The following is a 16,360-nucleotide window of genomic DNA, read 5'->3' as shown; positions in this document are numbered from 1 at the left end:
CTTGAGCCAGATCTCCTCAAATTCCGTAAGCTCCTCAAGACCTTCCTCCCTCCTCTGCTAAACCCCACTGTTGCTGATATTGGTGACCAGGGCCCTTGTACATCCTTATAGCTCTTTGTCCCACTTCCTCATCCCTTCTCTCTCTCTGCACTTGCTCGTTCTGAATGCTCACAAGGCCTAGTTGGTCTGCCTCTATCTTTCATTGTTATATTTGTTTCTTTCCCATGTTCCCTCCCTGTTGTCCTGTGGGCGCTTTGGAACACGATTTACTTATTGTATAAGCGCCTTACAAATGCACAATAAATAAATATAGAAACGCCTGGGCCAGATCCAGGAAAGCAATACACACAGCAGTGCCCTGTTTCTTGACTTGGTCCGACAGCAATTTCAATAAAAAACTATTTTGGGAGGTCCCCACCTCCTTTCTGAAACCAGCCTGATACACATCCAGCAGATTTGTGTTCTTTGCCCAAATCTCCAATTCCTTTAATAATAACGCAGAGAACATTTTGCTGCTGGCATCCAACAGCGATATCGGGCTGTAATTACTAGGGTTAAATCTATCCCCCTTTTTAAATATTGAAATTATATTAGCACCATCCCGTGAATGAGGAATTCCCCCAATCTGAACAATGTTACTAAATAAATCCAACAGGACTTTAGCCCACAATACAGGATCGGATTTAAAAGTGCAGTTTGATAAGCAATCCGGCCTGTGGGTCCTTGATGACTTGATCTTAACTATATAATGCAAGATATCCTCCTCTACTAGCATCAGCCCCAACCACCAGAACTATCACAAGGGACCATACTAACTTCAGCCCACCGCGGTACAATTTGCAAAGTGATTTACCCAAGTAACTTCTGCAATAGGATACGCTTGTAAAGTTACTTGGGTGCCAGAAGACTTAATCAACATCTAAAATAAACTATCTTGCTTTGTTTATACTACCCTCAACATTGATTCAGAATCCCATTGAATCAGCATACATTTATGACACTTTGTCCAGTTTTTAAACGTTTGTTTTGCTAGTTGTGCCTTGAAAACATGTATCAGCCTTTTGAGAGTTCGTAACAGCCTGAAATAGGACCACAGTTCTCTTTTTTCTTGTACAGCTTTATCAAACACATGTAAACGCCTCCCCTGCCGGCCTACACGGCCAAGGTCCGAACTTCTCCTAAAGGTGGATAAAAAACTCTGTATTACAAATACATAATTCAACAGATCCGATAAATCACGATCGTCATGCAGCAATAAGGAAGCCACACCCTTATTAAATCTAAAACTTTGAGACAGCCTCCATATTATTGCTGCATTCCTTTCACACACTTCCAAAGGCACTCCCCCCAAGATGCTCACTTCGAGGAGAGACAACTACCGTGAAAGCAAGGGCTAATAAATTGTGGTCACAAGTGTCATTTGTGATAACTTGCATCTCGACACACAGCTGGCAAAGCTCATGAGAAACAAAAATATAGTCCAAAGTCGATGTCTGCTGCATTATAGCACATCTGCATTTTGGCGGACAGTCACCGAAAATGCATCCGTTCGGAATCTGCAGATCCCAAGTCTCAAATTCCTGTTGAATCAACAGACCCTGTTTTCTTAATGTTCGTCCCACATTCCTACGAGAGACAGACAAGTACCATGAGACATCAAGACACTTTCTGATTAGATCACCTACCACATTAAAAGGAAGATTAAAAATGTGTTGCCCATTGTGCAAATAAATCAGTTAGGATTATTAAAAAGATCTGTACTGTACATCTTGCAGGTTTCAAATATACAATTAATAAAATGCAAGATTTATGAGTATGTTAAAAGGCCAATTTGCATCGAGTTTCACCACCAATAAATCTGGCAACCCTGAGGCTAGTTGGGTCATTGATGTTATTTTTAATTGCACATAGCAAACCACCAAACGGCCTGCCCTTCTGACCTCTTTGGGCATTCAAACCACTTAGAGCATATCAATCCATCCCATCGAAGGCAACTGTTCTAGCCATGTTTCTTGAAAGCAAATCATTTCATACTCTGCACCACAAAACTTCACAAATGATGAAGACAACAAATGGCAATGGCCCCTATTATCCCATGAGGCCAACCTCAAAGGGCGGCTATAGCTCATCTGCTTTGTTGGGAGCATGATTCAGGGATCTTGCAATCGAGGACCAATCCACACTATTTGTTTTAGGGAGGCCTATGCTATTTCCATCAGGATTATAAACAGTACACATAGCATTTAAATCATAGCATTTAAATCATGGTCATAACTTATTTCATGCTATCACCACCAAGCAAACACCAATTGTATCCCAGAGTGCTGCAGAAGCATTGTACCATGAGGTCCAGAAGTGAAGACATCCTACAGTATACAAAGGGCAGCTACACTAATCTTCAAAGGTGGCCTTACAGTGGCAACCCCAGAATTTACCCACCTGTCCTTTGACATAATGGTCTCGTTCCCATAATGGGACCTTGTCTTTCAAACACGTCATAACTCAACATGTTTAGCATGTGGGCCTCACCCAACACCACTCTACAAACCAGATTTGAGACAAGGTGCAACCTAATTAAATCGTGCACAGCTAAACACAGTCTCATGCACTGCTACCCCACCCGCCTACAGGGTCAAGACCTTTCTCTCCAAAGCATGATAACTGTCTTGGCGACAGGTTACGTCAATCTGGACTCTAAAATCCTTCTTTGAAATGATGTCCTCTTGTATCCCTCTCAGTCAACACTGCCAAATTTGTATGAGGCCTATTCAGGAGTTCCTGGGTGCCCACTTGCAACCAGTCATTGGCACGACAAGTTGTTACTCACACGTTCATTCCACAATAATCTTCGTTGGTGGTCAGAAGGCTCCAACCTCACACACACAAGGAGCTCCATTTGTGACACACAGCCACTAATTCACGGTTACAACTGATGCGTCCATGGAGAGTTGGGGAAGCCAACTAGAGTGACTATCTTCACGCCAGAGGTCTCTGGTTAGAAGGCGAAAAGTCCTTGCATCTCAATTTTCTGGAGTTGAGAGCAGTGTTCTGTGCCCTGAAAATGTGACATTTGTTGTGGCTGGAAGTGAATTATGTAAGGAAGTGATGGTATCAACAGTAAGACAGACACAAGTGACCACAGTTCAAGGGTATGTATTGAACTTCAACAAGGGTATGATAAATGCCTATCTAATCCTAAATCTATGGATGGTAGCAAGCTACGGCCATCAAATAATAATAACGCAGTCCTAGTGGTGTCTTGTCAAAATAAAAGGGCCTATACTAAAAAAAAACGATTGCCAATCCTTACCTCTATATACAAATAGTGTGGGGAATAATGTTATGAAAAAGAAAAGTGTTCAAAATGATACGTCAGGATGTTCAGGTTTCTCACAATTAGCACCCCAAAATGAAAAACGTTTCCACTTGCTATTGTAGAAGTAAATGGTACAAGTAAACGGTAGCAGCGGTTGACCAAGATTACTCTGCAGTTCTGAGACATGTCGACATGGCCGAAATGTAGTGATGCAGGAGCCAGACCATCCGTTTGAGCAAGGCTGGTTCGTGATGAAGGACTGCTCCCTTGTTTCTGCACTGGAGCTTTCATGATGGGTGGTGCCGATGAAAGAGTGAATAGTTCGGAAAACAAAAAACTGGCTCCGCCATGCTGGTGCCACCAGAATCAGTCTGCACTTCTGTTGTTTGAAACGGACAGGACTCATGGCATGAGAGGAAATGGGGAAAGCGTACAGAAACGTGCCCGTCCACTGCAGCGTGAGGGCGTCTCCCAGGCTTCCTGGTGGATGAACCCTGCTTGCGAATGCAAGGCACTTCGAGTTGTCTCTGGTGGCAAATAGGTCTACGTACAGCATCCCCCATGCCTGGAAGACACATAGAGCTTGACTGTGGAGAAGCTTCCACTCATGACAGGAGCAGAGTTTCCTTCTGAGGGAATTGGCTATGGAGGTGTGGATGCCTGGTAGATGGAACGGAGACAGGAACGTCCTGTGAAAAAGAGCCAATTTCCAGAAGGATTGCACTTCAGCAGACAGGACAGGAGATCTGGTGCCGCCCTGTTTCCAGATATAGGACATAGTGGTTGTGTTGTTTGTGAACACACAAACCACTTTCTCTTTTAGATGGTGGTGAAAGGATATCTATCTACTCTCCTAGGCATGCAGCAGCCTGGCCCATGCCTCTATAGAGGTCTCCTTGACCTACAACTCCCACTTCACTCGTACTCCTGGTAAGCCATCATTGTGGTCTGATCAACTCATTAAAGAATTTCTTCAGAGCCTGTTCCGTGCTTTTCTACTAGTATTTTCACCGGCTCTGGCATGAGAACTCAACATTGTGCTCTCTAAATCAATGGGACATCCTTTTGATCCCCTTCATAAAGCAGACATCAAGTTACTGACATCGAAAACGGCTTTCTTGGTCACCATCACTTCAGCCAGGATGGTTGGTGAAATCCAGGCGCTCTCCGTCAAGTCTCCTTCTCTTATCTTAAACAAAGCTAAAGGTCCTGTTAAGGAAAAACCCTACCTTCATGTCTAAGGTGCCCTCATTGTTTCACGTAAATTAGTCTCTAATACCGCCTGTGTTCTTCGGCTCTCCTTCAATGCCTGTGCTGTCTGAGTGCTGAAGTATTATGTTGCCTGTACCAAGCATTACCGGAAGACTTACAACTGTCGAATTTCTCCATCTCCCGATGGATTTCGACTAGCATTTCATTTTGTCAATCCACAGGCCTCTTGCCGTCAGCCTAAGGCTCATTCCACAAGGTCTGTCATCTGCTACTGCCTTCATTCTCTAGTGTTCTCCTAATGGACATCTGCAGGCAGATATGTGGAGGTCTGTTCACACCTTCTCTGGGTTCTACTGTATCAACAGGGACTTGACAGAAGAGTCCAGCGTTGGACAAGCTGTCCTATGACATCTGTTCCCCTGCAGTGAGGTATTCTTCCTGAAGGTGAGCCTTTCCTCCTAATTTGGCATTGTATGCCTAGTTGGATATGTAAATACTCCTGTGCAATCTATTCAAACCGCATGTGAATATATGAAAGCTCCACTGCTGAAGAAGGAATAAGTTACTAACCTGTAACTCCTGTTCTCCAGCATTGGTATATTTCATAGATTCACATGCGACTCTCCTGCCTAACCCCTCATGTGGCTCATCTTGACATGTTTTGGCACTGTCATGTACATTATCTGAAACTGAAGATGGCCTCCAGAGGAGGAGCTATGGGAGGTGTTGCCTAGAGGTAGAGGGGTAAATGACCCAAAATGACACTAATCGAACACTAAAGTGATTGCAGTACTTCACTTCAAATGAAGCTGCTTTAATGTTACCAAGGATTCCCAACCTGACGACTGTGAATATTTTAACAGCATGTGAATCTATGAAAGCTACCAATGCAGGGGAGAACAGGGGTTACAGGTAAGTAATGTATTCCTTATGTGCTTCATTTATACGAGGCAACATCATATCCAGAGTTGTGGAACTGGTTGTCAGAGATGACGGTTTAGAGGGAAAGTATCCATTGGAGTGAAAGGTTATACACCGTCGGTGAATTAGGTTCTGATGGATACTGTGTTTTCGTTGCAGATTTGTTTCACTCATCCAATTTCATTTAGTTATTCAAAATACATTTGTCCAGTTTGATGGAAAGTATAGAAAGAACTGAGAAGGGTGGCTGCCCTTTTATTTTTACTGTAGGATGTCTTCACTTCTGGACTTCATGGTACAGTGCTTGTGCAGCACTATGGTATACAATTGGTGTTCGCATGGTGGTGATAGCATCAAATAAGTTATGACCAAGGCTGCCAGTTGAGTTTTTTTTTTAGAGAAATAGAAGTATCTGCCAAGGAAGCCCTGTGTACATGGCAACAGATGTTACCAAAGGCAAGTTACTTTTTATTTTGCAATTCAAACAGATTTCTCCATTTAAGAACCATTACATTTAATTAAATGTTTAATGTTCGGATCAAGGTATTATTATTATTATTATTATTATTATTATTATTATTATATATTATATTATAGGGGTATTTATTGGACACAGACTTGGCCTTAGGAAGCAATCGAGCGATTTACAATCATAGGGTGATGAACATGGTGAGGGAAGCAGAGAAACAAGGGGGTGTGGTGCCGACAACAGAAAATGGGGAGGTCGGGCAATTTGTCAGCAAGGGATCTAGAAGCAACCAGGGAAGGAAACTGTTGGGATCAGATCACCCAGACTTAGGTGGGGAGTGGAAGCTGTGTGAACCGAGGCATTAGGGAGGATATGTTGCTTGAAGAAGAGGCTCTTTAGCTCCTTTCTGAATTTAGAAGCGAGGGGACGAGTCTGATGTTAACTGGGAGGAGGTTCCAGAGTTTTGGGGCAAAGACAGATAAGGCCTGTCTTCTAATTCTTTCTTCCTGCACCAGCGGAGTTCAAGTCTGCATATGTCCTTACTTCTGGTGGATCGTAGGCATCCAGAGATGCTGAGTTTCTCAGTGAGGTAGTTTGGGGATTTCAGAGTGTGATGTATAGGTATAAATGCACATGTGATGTAAGACCAGATCAGAATAAAATGCATAATTCAGAAGCACTGTGAAAGATGCCCATGGGTATGGTCCATAGTTTTTGACAGATTGCACAGATAGTAAAAATCAGTGAGATAACCATTTGATCTTCTCTTTTGTTTTAGCGGAACCATTAAGGCCCAGAAAGAGTCCTCAGTCTTCAGCCTAGAAAACACGCCACCTGAAGGCACTTTACCACTCGTGTGCACCTGCACCGCTCAATGGAGAGCTGAGAACAGCGGCTGAACAGAAGGAATCGTCCTGGGTCTTCCGTCCACACCATATGGAGGTAGCATTTGTCCACCCCATGCACAGCAGAGTGTGGGACACTGTGGGATGTGCCTTGACAGTTCTGTGGTTGAAAGCCACACTTGTCATAAGGATTGTCTTCTCATCAAGCTGTCCCTGGGCCTTTTTCGGATGATTACTCATTGAGATGATCAAGACTGACATCACGGCACGGGCACAAACGCCTTCATTGTTACATTGATCAGAAATGGAGTCAATGGCCCTCTTGTGCTTGATATCAAAGGATGCCTGCTTCCTGCATCAAGGGCACACTATGTGCTGGTGCACCACAAAGACAGTAGCAGCAGGTTGTGTGTTCTCTGCTTATTAAGGATGGCATTCTTTAAGCTTCATATTTGGAGTCTGTGTTTGTACAAATTACTTTGAGCTCCTTGTTTCTTTTTTCCTGCAGAGATATTCATTACATGTTAAAAATAAAGGTGGGGGCTAGAAGGGGCCTCTTGAGCAGACCAACATACAAAACTGAAAGGAATCCACTCTTTGTGCTTGGACAGAAGGAGCACTAAGATGAGCTGTGGGACAATGCTGCTATTTAGGGCTGCAAACTGCCAGCACAAGCAAGGGAGACTACAAGGAAAGCCATGCTACGGATAGAAACGCCACACACAAGGAATGTATGGAAAGAACACTGAAAATATTGGTTGTAAGAGGAGAAAGACAATAAACTCTGAATGCAGGGAATGAGCAACTTAAAAGTAAAACTGTGTTGTGAGATCGTAGTCCTATTACAGATATAATATCCCGCCTCAGGACAGATGAGACAAGTAAAGAAGAACTTGGACAGTAGGAACCTGTTTCAGGTACAAAATCCTAGGGCAGGGAGACTACATGTGAAATTTAGGGTATACATTCCCAGCATAAGAAGAGAGGGACTACATGTAAAGCTGGACAGTGAGCGGTGAAACCTGTGACAGATAAAAGCTCTCACTGCAAGAACTGTGAGACTTCAAGAAAAGTTACACTGTGTGCAGGGACCGGTTACAGAAAGAAAACTCCCTGCATAACTAAAGCGAGCCTACCTGTAAAGCTGATCTGCGAGAAGACGGTCCTATTACAGATTTAAGCCACCAACTCAGGAAAAGGGGGCAAAGCAGTGGGGAACTGAGATGAGAGACAACCTAGGGTTAGTATTTGCCATCAGAACATATAGATGACTCACGTAAATCTTATTGCTGTCCTTTTCTGGCTGCTAGAATTCAATGACACAAATTTTTGAAAGGACAGGAGATTTATTCTAAAGGAAATGTGAATAATTTAAAGCCCAGGAGTTAGTCAATCCTCTCTGATTCCATCAGCATACCCAAACCGGTGTATCTTAAAATTAGCTAAGACCCGAGCCAAGCATCTGAACATTATCATAATACAAAAAATATACAATTATTTTTTAAAAAACAAATCATTATAAACATTACAAACTGAAGTGATGTTTTGTTAACAATTATAAAAATACATTATACCACAACTATGTACAGATTTCTCAAAATATTAATTACAAATCAATAAAGCACCATACATGCTTAACAGATAAACATCGTCCAATAAATGTATTATGTTCTCTTCTTTCATTTGGGGGACCACCCTCAACACAAGTTTGTCTCTCAGGGGCTCCCTTTCATATGTTATCTCCATCGTCCCTTCTATTTTACACATATGTGAGTGTATTTTTCATTTGGATCGCCAGCCAGTCTTCGCCACTCTCTTCCGGGTGTTGTTTTTATGAAGTGACCAAGACGGTATCCAATAACCATTTTGGAATCTTCTTCTTGAGTGACTTTCTATAATAATACATAACAATCATAATAAGGGGCACTTGGCTCAAATAATCTTAAACCATAAATATGTTTAGGCAATTAACTCATATACTTGACAAAATGTCTGTCTAACTATAAACCAATTCCAACCGACTTAGCTATTGTGTAGTGCCTGAACACCTTTTTAATTCTTATCAAAGATACCTTCTCAGTCTCCATTATTCCTGTGGAGTCTGAGACAGCCTCAGTCGTTTGGTAGTATTACAAATTAAGAATAACTCAATAATTATTCCCACTTCAAATAAATACTTTTTCTGCCTAAATACATGTTGGCTTATTCAGGATTGACCATGACCAACACTGAGGTTAAGAATAGGCACACTCTTGTTTCATTTTGGCTCACCTCTTGCTGAGAGCATTTAATTTTCAAGCCAAGTTTTATTCTATCTACAGAATAAGCAAGACCCCAACATGGGACCAATCTAAGTCACACTTTTTCCATTTTCAAAGTATCCTGCACCTTACCTCTTTCTTAATCACAAGGCCGTTGTTGTTTTGCCCATGGTCAGAATGTGTACAGCCATTCTGAGCGAACCTTTCTGGCGCCTAGAAATTATCTGGCAGCAGTGCTTTTCAACGCATAGGCTTGTGACTCGTTACTTCAAGTGAAGAGCTGCGGTTAAGAATGCAACTTGATCTGTGTTACATCATCATCGATTGGGGTGTAGTTGACAGGCTCAGCTCTGTCCTGGGTCAGTCTTGCGTATCTAATCGGTTTATTTAAATGTCACCAATTACCCGGACAAGAGAGTTTTCCTTCTGATCCAATTTCTTCATATGCGTTTTTGTACAGCTTTCGGGGATATTTGTCCAGCACCTCAATAACAAGATCTCGATGGAGATCTGCTTTCCTTGTCCAGGGTGGAGCTTCTGCTTCAATTCTTAGTGCCTTGTTTTGTACCTTCTGGAGAGCGCGTTGGCGTTCCTGGCATCCATTCCAGACTGGAGTGGTAGAGGTCAAGGTGGGCCTGATGATGGCATTGATGACATTAATCTTGCTCTGGACTGGCATGAATTTACTTTTTGAGAGTGGGTAAAATGCCACCAGTTTGCCAGAAGCATTTTGCAAAATTCTTTTGTTATGGCTTCTGCAGTTGAGTTTAGCGCCCATTGTTAAATTAAGATATTAGCTGCTGCTTTCCCACTTGATTGTCTCCTCATCGTGGTGGATCACTCTATGTTCTTTTTTTCTGGTGAATAGTGTTGCCATTGTTTTACTTCTGTACAGAGCTAACTGGCAGCCTTGATACCATTTGGATAGCTTGTCGGGTATAACTGCAGTTTTTTTGCTACCTCCTTTTCGTTGAAGGATTGAGCTATTACTACATTATCCTCTGCATAAAGAGCAATTTCTGTTAAAGAGAAAGGAGCACATGATTAAGGCTTGTGACACCCCTGCATGGATACAAGTTGTTGAGCATTGCTCCCGGACCGTTACATGGAACTTGCATTCACTTAGATATATGGCTAGTAGGTTCACCAAGAAGTTTGGAAACTTGAGGTTGATTATCTTATATTATCAACCAAAAAGTGTGGACTTATCCAGAAAACTATCCCAGTCAATTTGTTAATGGTGAAAATGTATTTTGTCAGCCACACTCAATAGTTGGTCACTGATCTTCTTGCACCACTCAGTGACTATGCCGAGTTTTGACAATCCGGAGAGCAGGCTTATTGGACGATAATTTGCTGTGTGTCTCAGTGGTTTACCAAGCTTAGGGAACACTATGAGCTTTGCTTCTTTCCATTGTGCAGGGAAGTGTTGTAATCGTTGACAAGCATTGACGTTCTCACGGAGGTATCCCATAGCTTTGGGTGGAACCATCTTGATGTCTTGGTTTGTAATTCAATCACTTCCTGGTGCTTTGCCATTTTTCATCCCCTGAACTATTTGAAGTGCCTGAGCAAGTGTGCATTTCTTCACATGTTCTATTTGCTGTGACTGTCAACATTTTGTTTTACATCATATGATGTTTTGATGGCTTCGGTATGGGGGAAAGATGCTTCCAGTGTGTCAGCAAGTACTTCTGAGTCATCCTTTTTGGCACATGCAAGGTGGTTTTGGTTCCTTTTAACCAGTCAGGTGGCTTGTCATCCTGCATAGTGACTTGTCCATCTCTTCCAACTTAGCTACTACAGCCTCCCATTTGTTTATCTGTGCTGTGCTGCCTGATTTGTTTTTAAAGTAGCTTTGTGAACAGGCTGTATCTCTTCAGTAGGTCAGGCATTCTTAGTCTGTGCCTTTGGCAGCTGGTTCTTTTTTTGTTAGCAATCGATTTGTTTGCATTCTGGTGAACCATAAATAGAGCAGCACATAGGTGTCTGCTTTGGGACTCTTTTCTCAATAGTGTGTTGGATTGCAGTCGCGAGGTGTTTGACAGCCTGATCAATGTCTTCATTTGAGTGAGGGGCACCATTAGTTGTCATTTTGCTTAGTTCTTTTTTTGTCGAGTATCCAATCAGCCTTGTTGGAATTGTATCTGGTAGCTTGTGGGTGGACTTCTATTTCATCGATGACTTTCACTATCAATGGGTTGTGATCTGAGGTTAGTTTTGCTAGTATTTCTTCACCATGGGGTCTTTCATGGGTTCACATGCTCATGAATATTCCCGGTCGTCAGGCTGGGAATCCTCTGTAAATTTAAAGCAATTTAGCTTTAAGCTGAAAACTGCTCATCTCCTCTATAGCCGATCATTGTCACTTTGGGTCATGATGCCCCAGCCAATGATACTCTTCCTCCTAAGCTCCACCCCTGCTGGCTATCTTCAGAGTTTTACCACATGTTTCACGTGTTGGGAGTCCTCGTGTTTCGCTCCTTGAAATCCATTAGTTTTTTACTCTTTTTTGCCTATTTTTCAGGAATCCTTCTTTGCTTCATCGTCTGCCATCACATTGTGACTACCGGTGACAGGTCCCCGTTGCTGGAGGAATTCATTGGTCCATCGTCGGATCTCCAGCCTGCGGCACCACAGGCCTAGGTTTGGGCCTTCATCTCGACCACGACACATGCCACGAACAAAAGTCTCTTCAGGTCCTGTGAAAGGTGCAGCCTTAATATCTTCATCGAGTAGCAGCACCTTAAGTGCATTTACTGTCTTCATCCCGACCATGATGCAGACGGATGTCCGATTTGCCAATCCTTCTCTTCGAAGACACAGAAGAATCGCCATTGGTGGTTGGTGGCCTAGATTGAATAAAGGAAGGCCTCTGATGTGTCCTCCGGGCGTATTCATTCCTGTTCCAGGGCCGGCAGGTCCAAGGACCGTACTCCCTCTATTAAAAAGAGGCTGCAGTCCTTTGAGGATGCTTCCCTACCTAAGATCCAAAAGAAGGCGAAATCACACGCTCATCGCCTTCCTCATCAACAGTGCTCGCGACTGCGGGACTCAGTTCAGAGAGAGGCTGGTCGCCGGCTCCGTCGGCCATTAGCCTATCGGCTGGTGGGCTGCCTTCATTGGCGAGAAAGTGGCTGGTGTCAGTGGCCAAGTACAGATCTTCGTCGAAGGTCAAGTCATTGATGGACCCATCACTGCTTCCACTCTCATCGACACAAACCTAGTTGACGACCCAGTCGCCGAGTATATCATCGACGACTCCGTCTATGAAGTCTGCTCTTCCTAAAATGGCTGCAACACTGAAGGTTTCATCCACGACCGTCACCTTTGCTACTGCAACGATTACCACGGCCAGAGTATCTCTGCCACCTAGACCTCAGGCAGCGGTTCCGACGACGGTCCCGTCAGTGAGGGCACCTTTTCCTGTTCTGCAGGCTCCAGTCGTCAGAACTTTCCCTAAGGGCTCTGATGTAGTGAGAGACACGCCTCCATCTCTGGACTTCCTTCCTAGCACAACCAAGGCTGTGCCACTCTTCACTCTGGCACCCCTGGGATCCACAGAAGGTCTTCAGCAATCTACACCAGCTCTGAAGAAGACCTTCCAGGGGATTTTTACTCTGATTAGGAAGGGGACCCTGACCCCATTTTGCCCATGCCTCATCAGTGGTGACCGACCCACAGGCCTTCCTGGCCGTTTAGCCTTCCTGCTAAACAGCTCTTGCTCTGAGGGACATGTCTTTGAACATCTTGAACACCTTATATACACTGGTGGCTGCGATATAGCAGCAACTGCCCAATGCTCCAACCCCAGTTCCTGCAATGAAGCCTCCAAGGCGTCCTCAGCCTCAACCAATGCCCCCTCATAAGGCCCCGGTTACCCCTCAGCCAGTGCCGGTGACGTTGCCCATGGTGGTGGAGGAAACTGTTCAGACAGGCATGGACACTGATACCACTGGTAGTCACATGGATGAGTTTGACGACTAAATTTCCGTGGACTGGGAACCCCCAGATGACGACACACCCACCATGGCCTCTCCACCTGATGAGATTGGTTCACCCCACTCTCTAACATCTAAAGCTGCCAAGCTTTTCAATCTAGTGCCGGAGGAGAAGAAAAAGGAAGGCTTCCTTTTTTGAACGATGAGTCATCAAAGAAGGCCATCTTCTCAGTCCCACTGTTGGACATCACATGGGAGGACAGCTTAGCGGTCATGAACGCTCCAAATACCACTCGTGCTAAACGTGACCAGTTGCAGAAGAAGTACTGGGTTCCAGTCTCGGCTCCTAGGCGCCTCAGGTCCCAACCTGCTTCAGACTCGGTGGTCTTGGCCGCTGCTAGAAAGAGGTCTTCCAACCCCTCTTCTTCGTCAATGGTGCCTCCGGACCAGAAGGGTAAGAAGCTAGATGTGGCTGGCATGTGCATCATCACCACGGCCGCTTCATCCATCATGGTCACTAACGCCCTTGCCATCCTGTCAAGGTACGACAGGGAGTTGTGGTATAAGTTGGGGCTCATCCTTGACTTCCTCCCTGACGATAAGAAGGCTGAAGCCCTGGCCCTGTTCAAGCAAGGTCAGATGGCTTCCGACCATGCTCCACCATCGCTCTCGACATTGCAGACTCTCGCTTTCGCCAGATGGGGAATGGCATAGCCTTTCTTTGCCATGGTTGGCTCAAGGCCACTAACTTCATACCGATGTGCAGACCAAGGTTGTCGACATGTTGTTGGATGGCAACAATCTGTTTAGCAAGGCAGTTGACAAAACTCTTTAGGCCATAAAGACTGAGACGGCGTGTTCCCTGGGGACCCTTCAACAAAGGAGGCCATCCTTTCGCTCCTCCAAGTGGAGAATCTCCGGGTCATCAAAGAGTTTCACCATCCGTATCGTCAGCTCCTGCTTTACCACCCAGGAGGCTTGTTGGGGTCGCTCCCAGGCCTACAGCAGTGGCTACCAGCATCATTGTCGCCCCCATCCAGGATGCTGGCACTGAAGCAGGTCTGAACCACCCTAGGACTCTGTCACCCATTTCCACACCCCAGTGGGAGTCCAGCTATCAAACTTTGTCGCTCAGTGCCGAATTATCTCTGCGGACAAATGGGTGCTGGATGTTCTTCAGCAGTGGCATGCTTAGGAATTTCAGGACAAGTTGCCCCTGCATTCCTCCTGACACGCGACAAGAACTGCACACGTGACAGCTGCTGCAGGACGTCCAAGCCATGCTATGCAAAGTGGCAATAGAACTAGTCCCTCAGCACCTCCAGGGGTCCGGAGTGTACTCCATATACTTTCTGGTAATGAAGAAGTCTGCAGGGTGGCAACCAATGCTAGACTTGCAATGCCTCAACAAGTTCCCCAAATTCCAAAAGTTCACCATGGTCACATTGCAACACATGCTCGACCAACTGGAGGAGGGGATTTTCTGGTGACTCTCGACTTAGAGGATGCGTACTTCCACATCCCCATTCATCGCAAACATCGAAAGTTCCTGCGTTTTTTGTCATTCAGGGGCGACCTTACCAGTTCAGGGCCTTTCCCTTCGGCCTGAAATTGGCCCTGAGGGTGTTCACCAAATGCTTGCCCTCCGTGGCAGGGCACTTGTACCAGAAAGGGATCCACGTCTACCCTTACCTGGACGATTGGCTCATCCGGTCCTGCTCACTTGCAACCCAGCACACTGCGGAGACCATTCAAGTTCTGACTTCACTCTGATTCTCAATCAACTATCCGAAGTCTTGTGCAGTGCCATCACAGAGCGCATCTGTTCCTGGGTGCCCCACTCAATGCAATCTTGTGTCTGGCGACTTCCTCGGAAGAGAGAGTGCAGGCCATCCAGGGAAAGGTCCAGCGGCTGTTGACAGCTTCCGTGGCAACAAGTCCCTGCTGGGGATAATGTCTTTTTGCATCCATCTGGTCCCCTTCTACAGGCTACAGATGAGACCCCTTCAAGACTTTCTGGGTTCCAGGTGGCAACATGTTACTGGCACATGGACCAACAAGATCGTACTCAAATCAGGTGTTCAGTAAAGCCCTGCAATGGTGGTCATTTTGTCCATATCTCTCACAGGGTGCTCCCTTTCATATTCCTCTGTATCAGGCTACAGTCACAACCAACACCTCTCTGGAGGGTTGGAGAGCTCACACAGGGCATTCTCACGCCAGAGGCATCTGGCTCCCAGAATAAAAAGGGGTCACAAACTAACGTCCTGGAACTGCGAGCAGTCTTCTGGGCCTTCAAGTCTTTTCAGTCTCAGCTCTAGGGAATGGTGGTGCGGATCTTCACGGACAACACCACCACCATGTTTTACACCAGAAACCAGGGCGGGACGCGCTCTCCCGCCCTTTCACTAGAAGCGCAATCTCTATGGTGCTGGGGCATTCTTCAATGCATGTTTCTCGTCCCATTTCACCTGGCCGGTGTCCAGAACGCCATGGCAGACCCTCTCAGCAGGGAGCGGTGGCCCTGCTACGAATGGGAGCTACAGCAAGAGCAAGTGTCGTATCTCTTCAATAAGTGGGCTCCCCACAACAGATTGACATCTTTGTGAATGGCCGCCAACGCCAAGTGTCCTACGTTTGCCAGCAAATATACTCAACCGAAAAGTCTGTGGACTGTCATCTCGTTCCCCTGGGAGGGTTTCTTCCTGTATGCTTTCCCTCCAAGTCCCCTGTTGCAACGAGTCAACACACTTGAACTTTGCCACTGCAAAATGATCCTCTTTGCACCAGCCTGGCCCAGACAGATCTGGCACTCAACCTTCTACATCTGTCGGTGGCTCTGTCCATCAAGCTGCATCCACTTCCTGACCTCTCCAGAGAAGGATGGTCTATACTGCACCACGACCCAGCATCTGTGAGTCTCATGGTCTGGCTCCTGCATCCTTAGAATTTGGACACTATTCGCTGCCTATGGAATGCAAGAAGATCCTATCAAAAGCCAGTGCCCCCGCCCTCTATGTTGACTTTCTACAAGCACAAGTAAAAGTGCTTTACAGTGTGGTGTCGGCTGCAGAAGATTTCACTGCTGCATGTCGCTGCTCTGCAGCTTCTTCCGTACCTGGCTGGCTTTGCCCACGCCTCCACCAAGGTCCACCTGGCTGCCATATCCTGTTACGCACGGACCCCTGGCAAACTCTCCTTTTGGTCACACAAGCTCTTTAAAGAGTTCCTGAAGGGCCTCTTCAGAACATTCCCTCCAGTATAGGCTCCTGGACTGAGCTCACTGTGTTACTGTCTAAACTGATGGGGTCTCCGTTTGAACCAATGCATTGAGCCTTTGTGAAGTTTCTGTCGTGGAAGTCCACTTTCCGGGTGGCGATCACCTCAGCCAGGCG

The 16,360-nt window shown here is 45.4% G+C and overlaps 1 protein-coding gene across 2 annotated transcripts in view; it reads left to right on the top strand.

The window, feature by feature from the left end:
* Positions 1-16,360, top strand: part of CARMIL3 (capping protein regulator and myosin 1 linker 3) — a 2,002,476-nt gene that overhangs the window by 1,963,235 nt on the left and 22,881 nt on the right. For both annotated transcript variants that reach the window (XM_069633925.1, XM_069633924.1), the window contains exon 41: positions 6,697-16,360. This exon is cut by the window's right edge and continues 22,881 nt beyond it. In XM_069633925.1, coding sequence (XP_069490026.1) covers positions 6,697-6,740 — 44 coding nt within the window. In that variant the 3' untranslated portion in view covers positions 6,741-16,360. The remainder of the gene's footprint in view (positions 1-6,696) is intronic.

The sequence above is a fragment of the Ambystoma mexicanum genome, chromosome 13, assembly GCF_040938575.1.
Source record: "Ambystoma mexicanum isolate Mex_15411 chromosome 13, UKY_AmexF1_1, whole genome shotgun sequence".
In the NCBI taxonomy this organism is placed as follows: domain Eukaryota; kingdom Metazoa; phylum Chordata; class Amphibia; order Caudata; family Ambystomatidae; genus Ambystoma; species Ambystoma mexicanum.
Note: the sequence above shows the minus strand (reverse complement) of the source record. Positions and strands in the feature narration are given on the sequence as shown.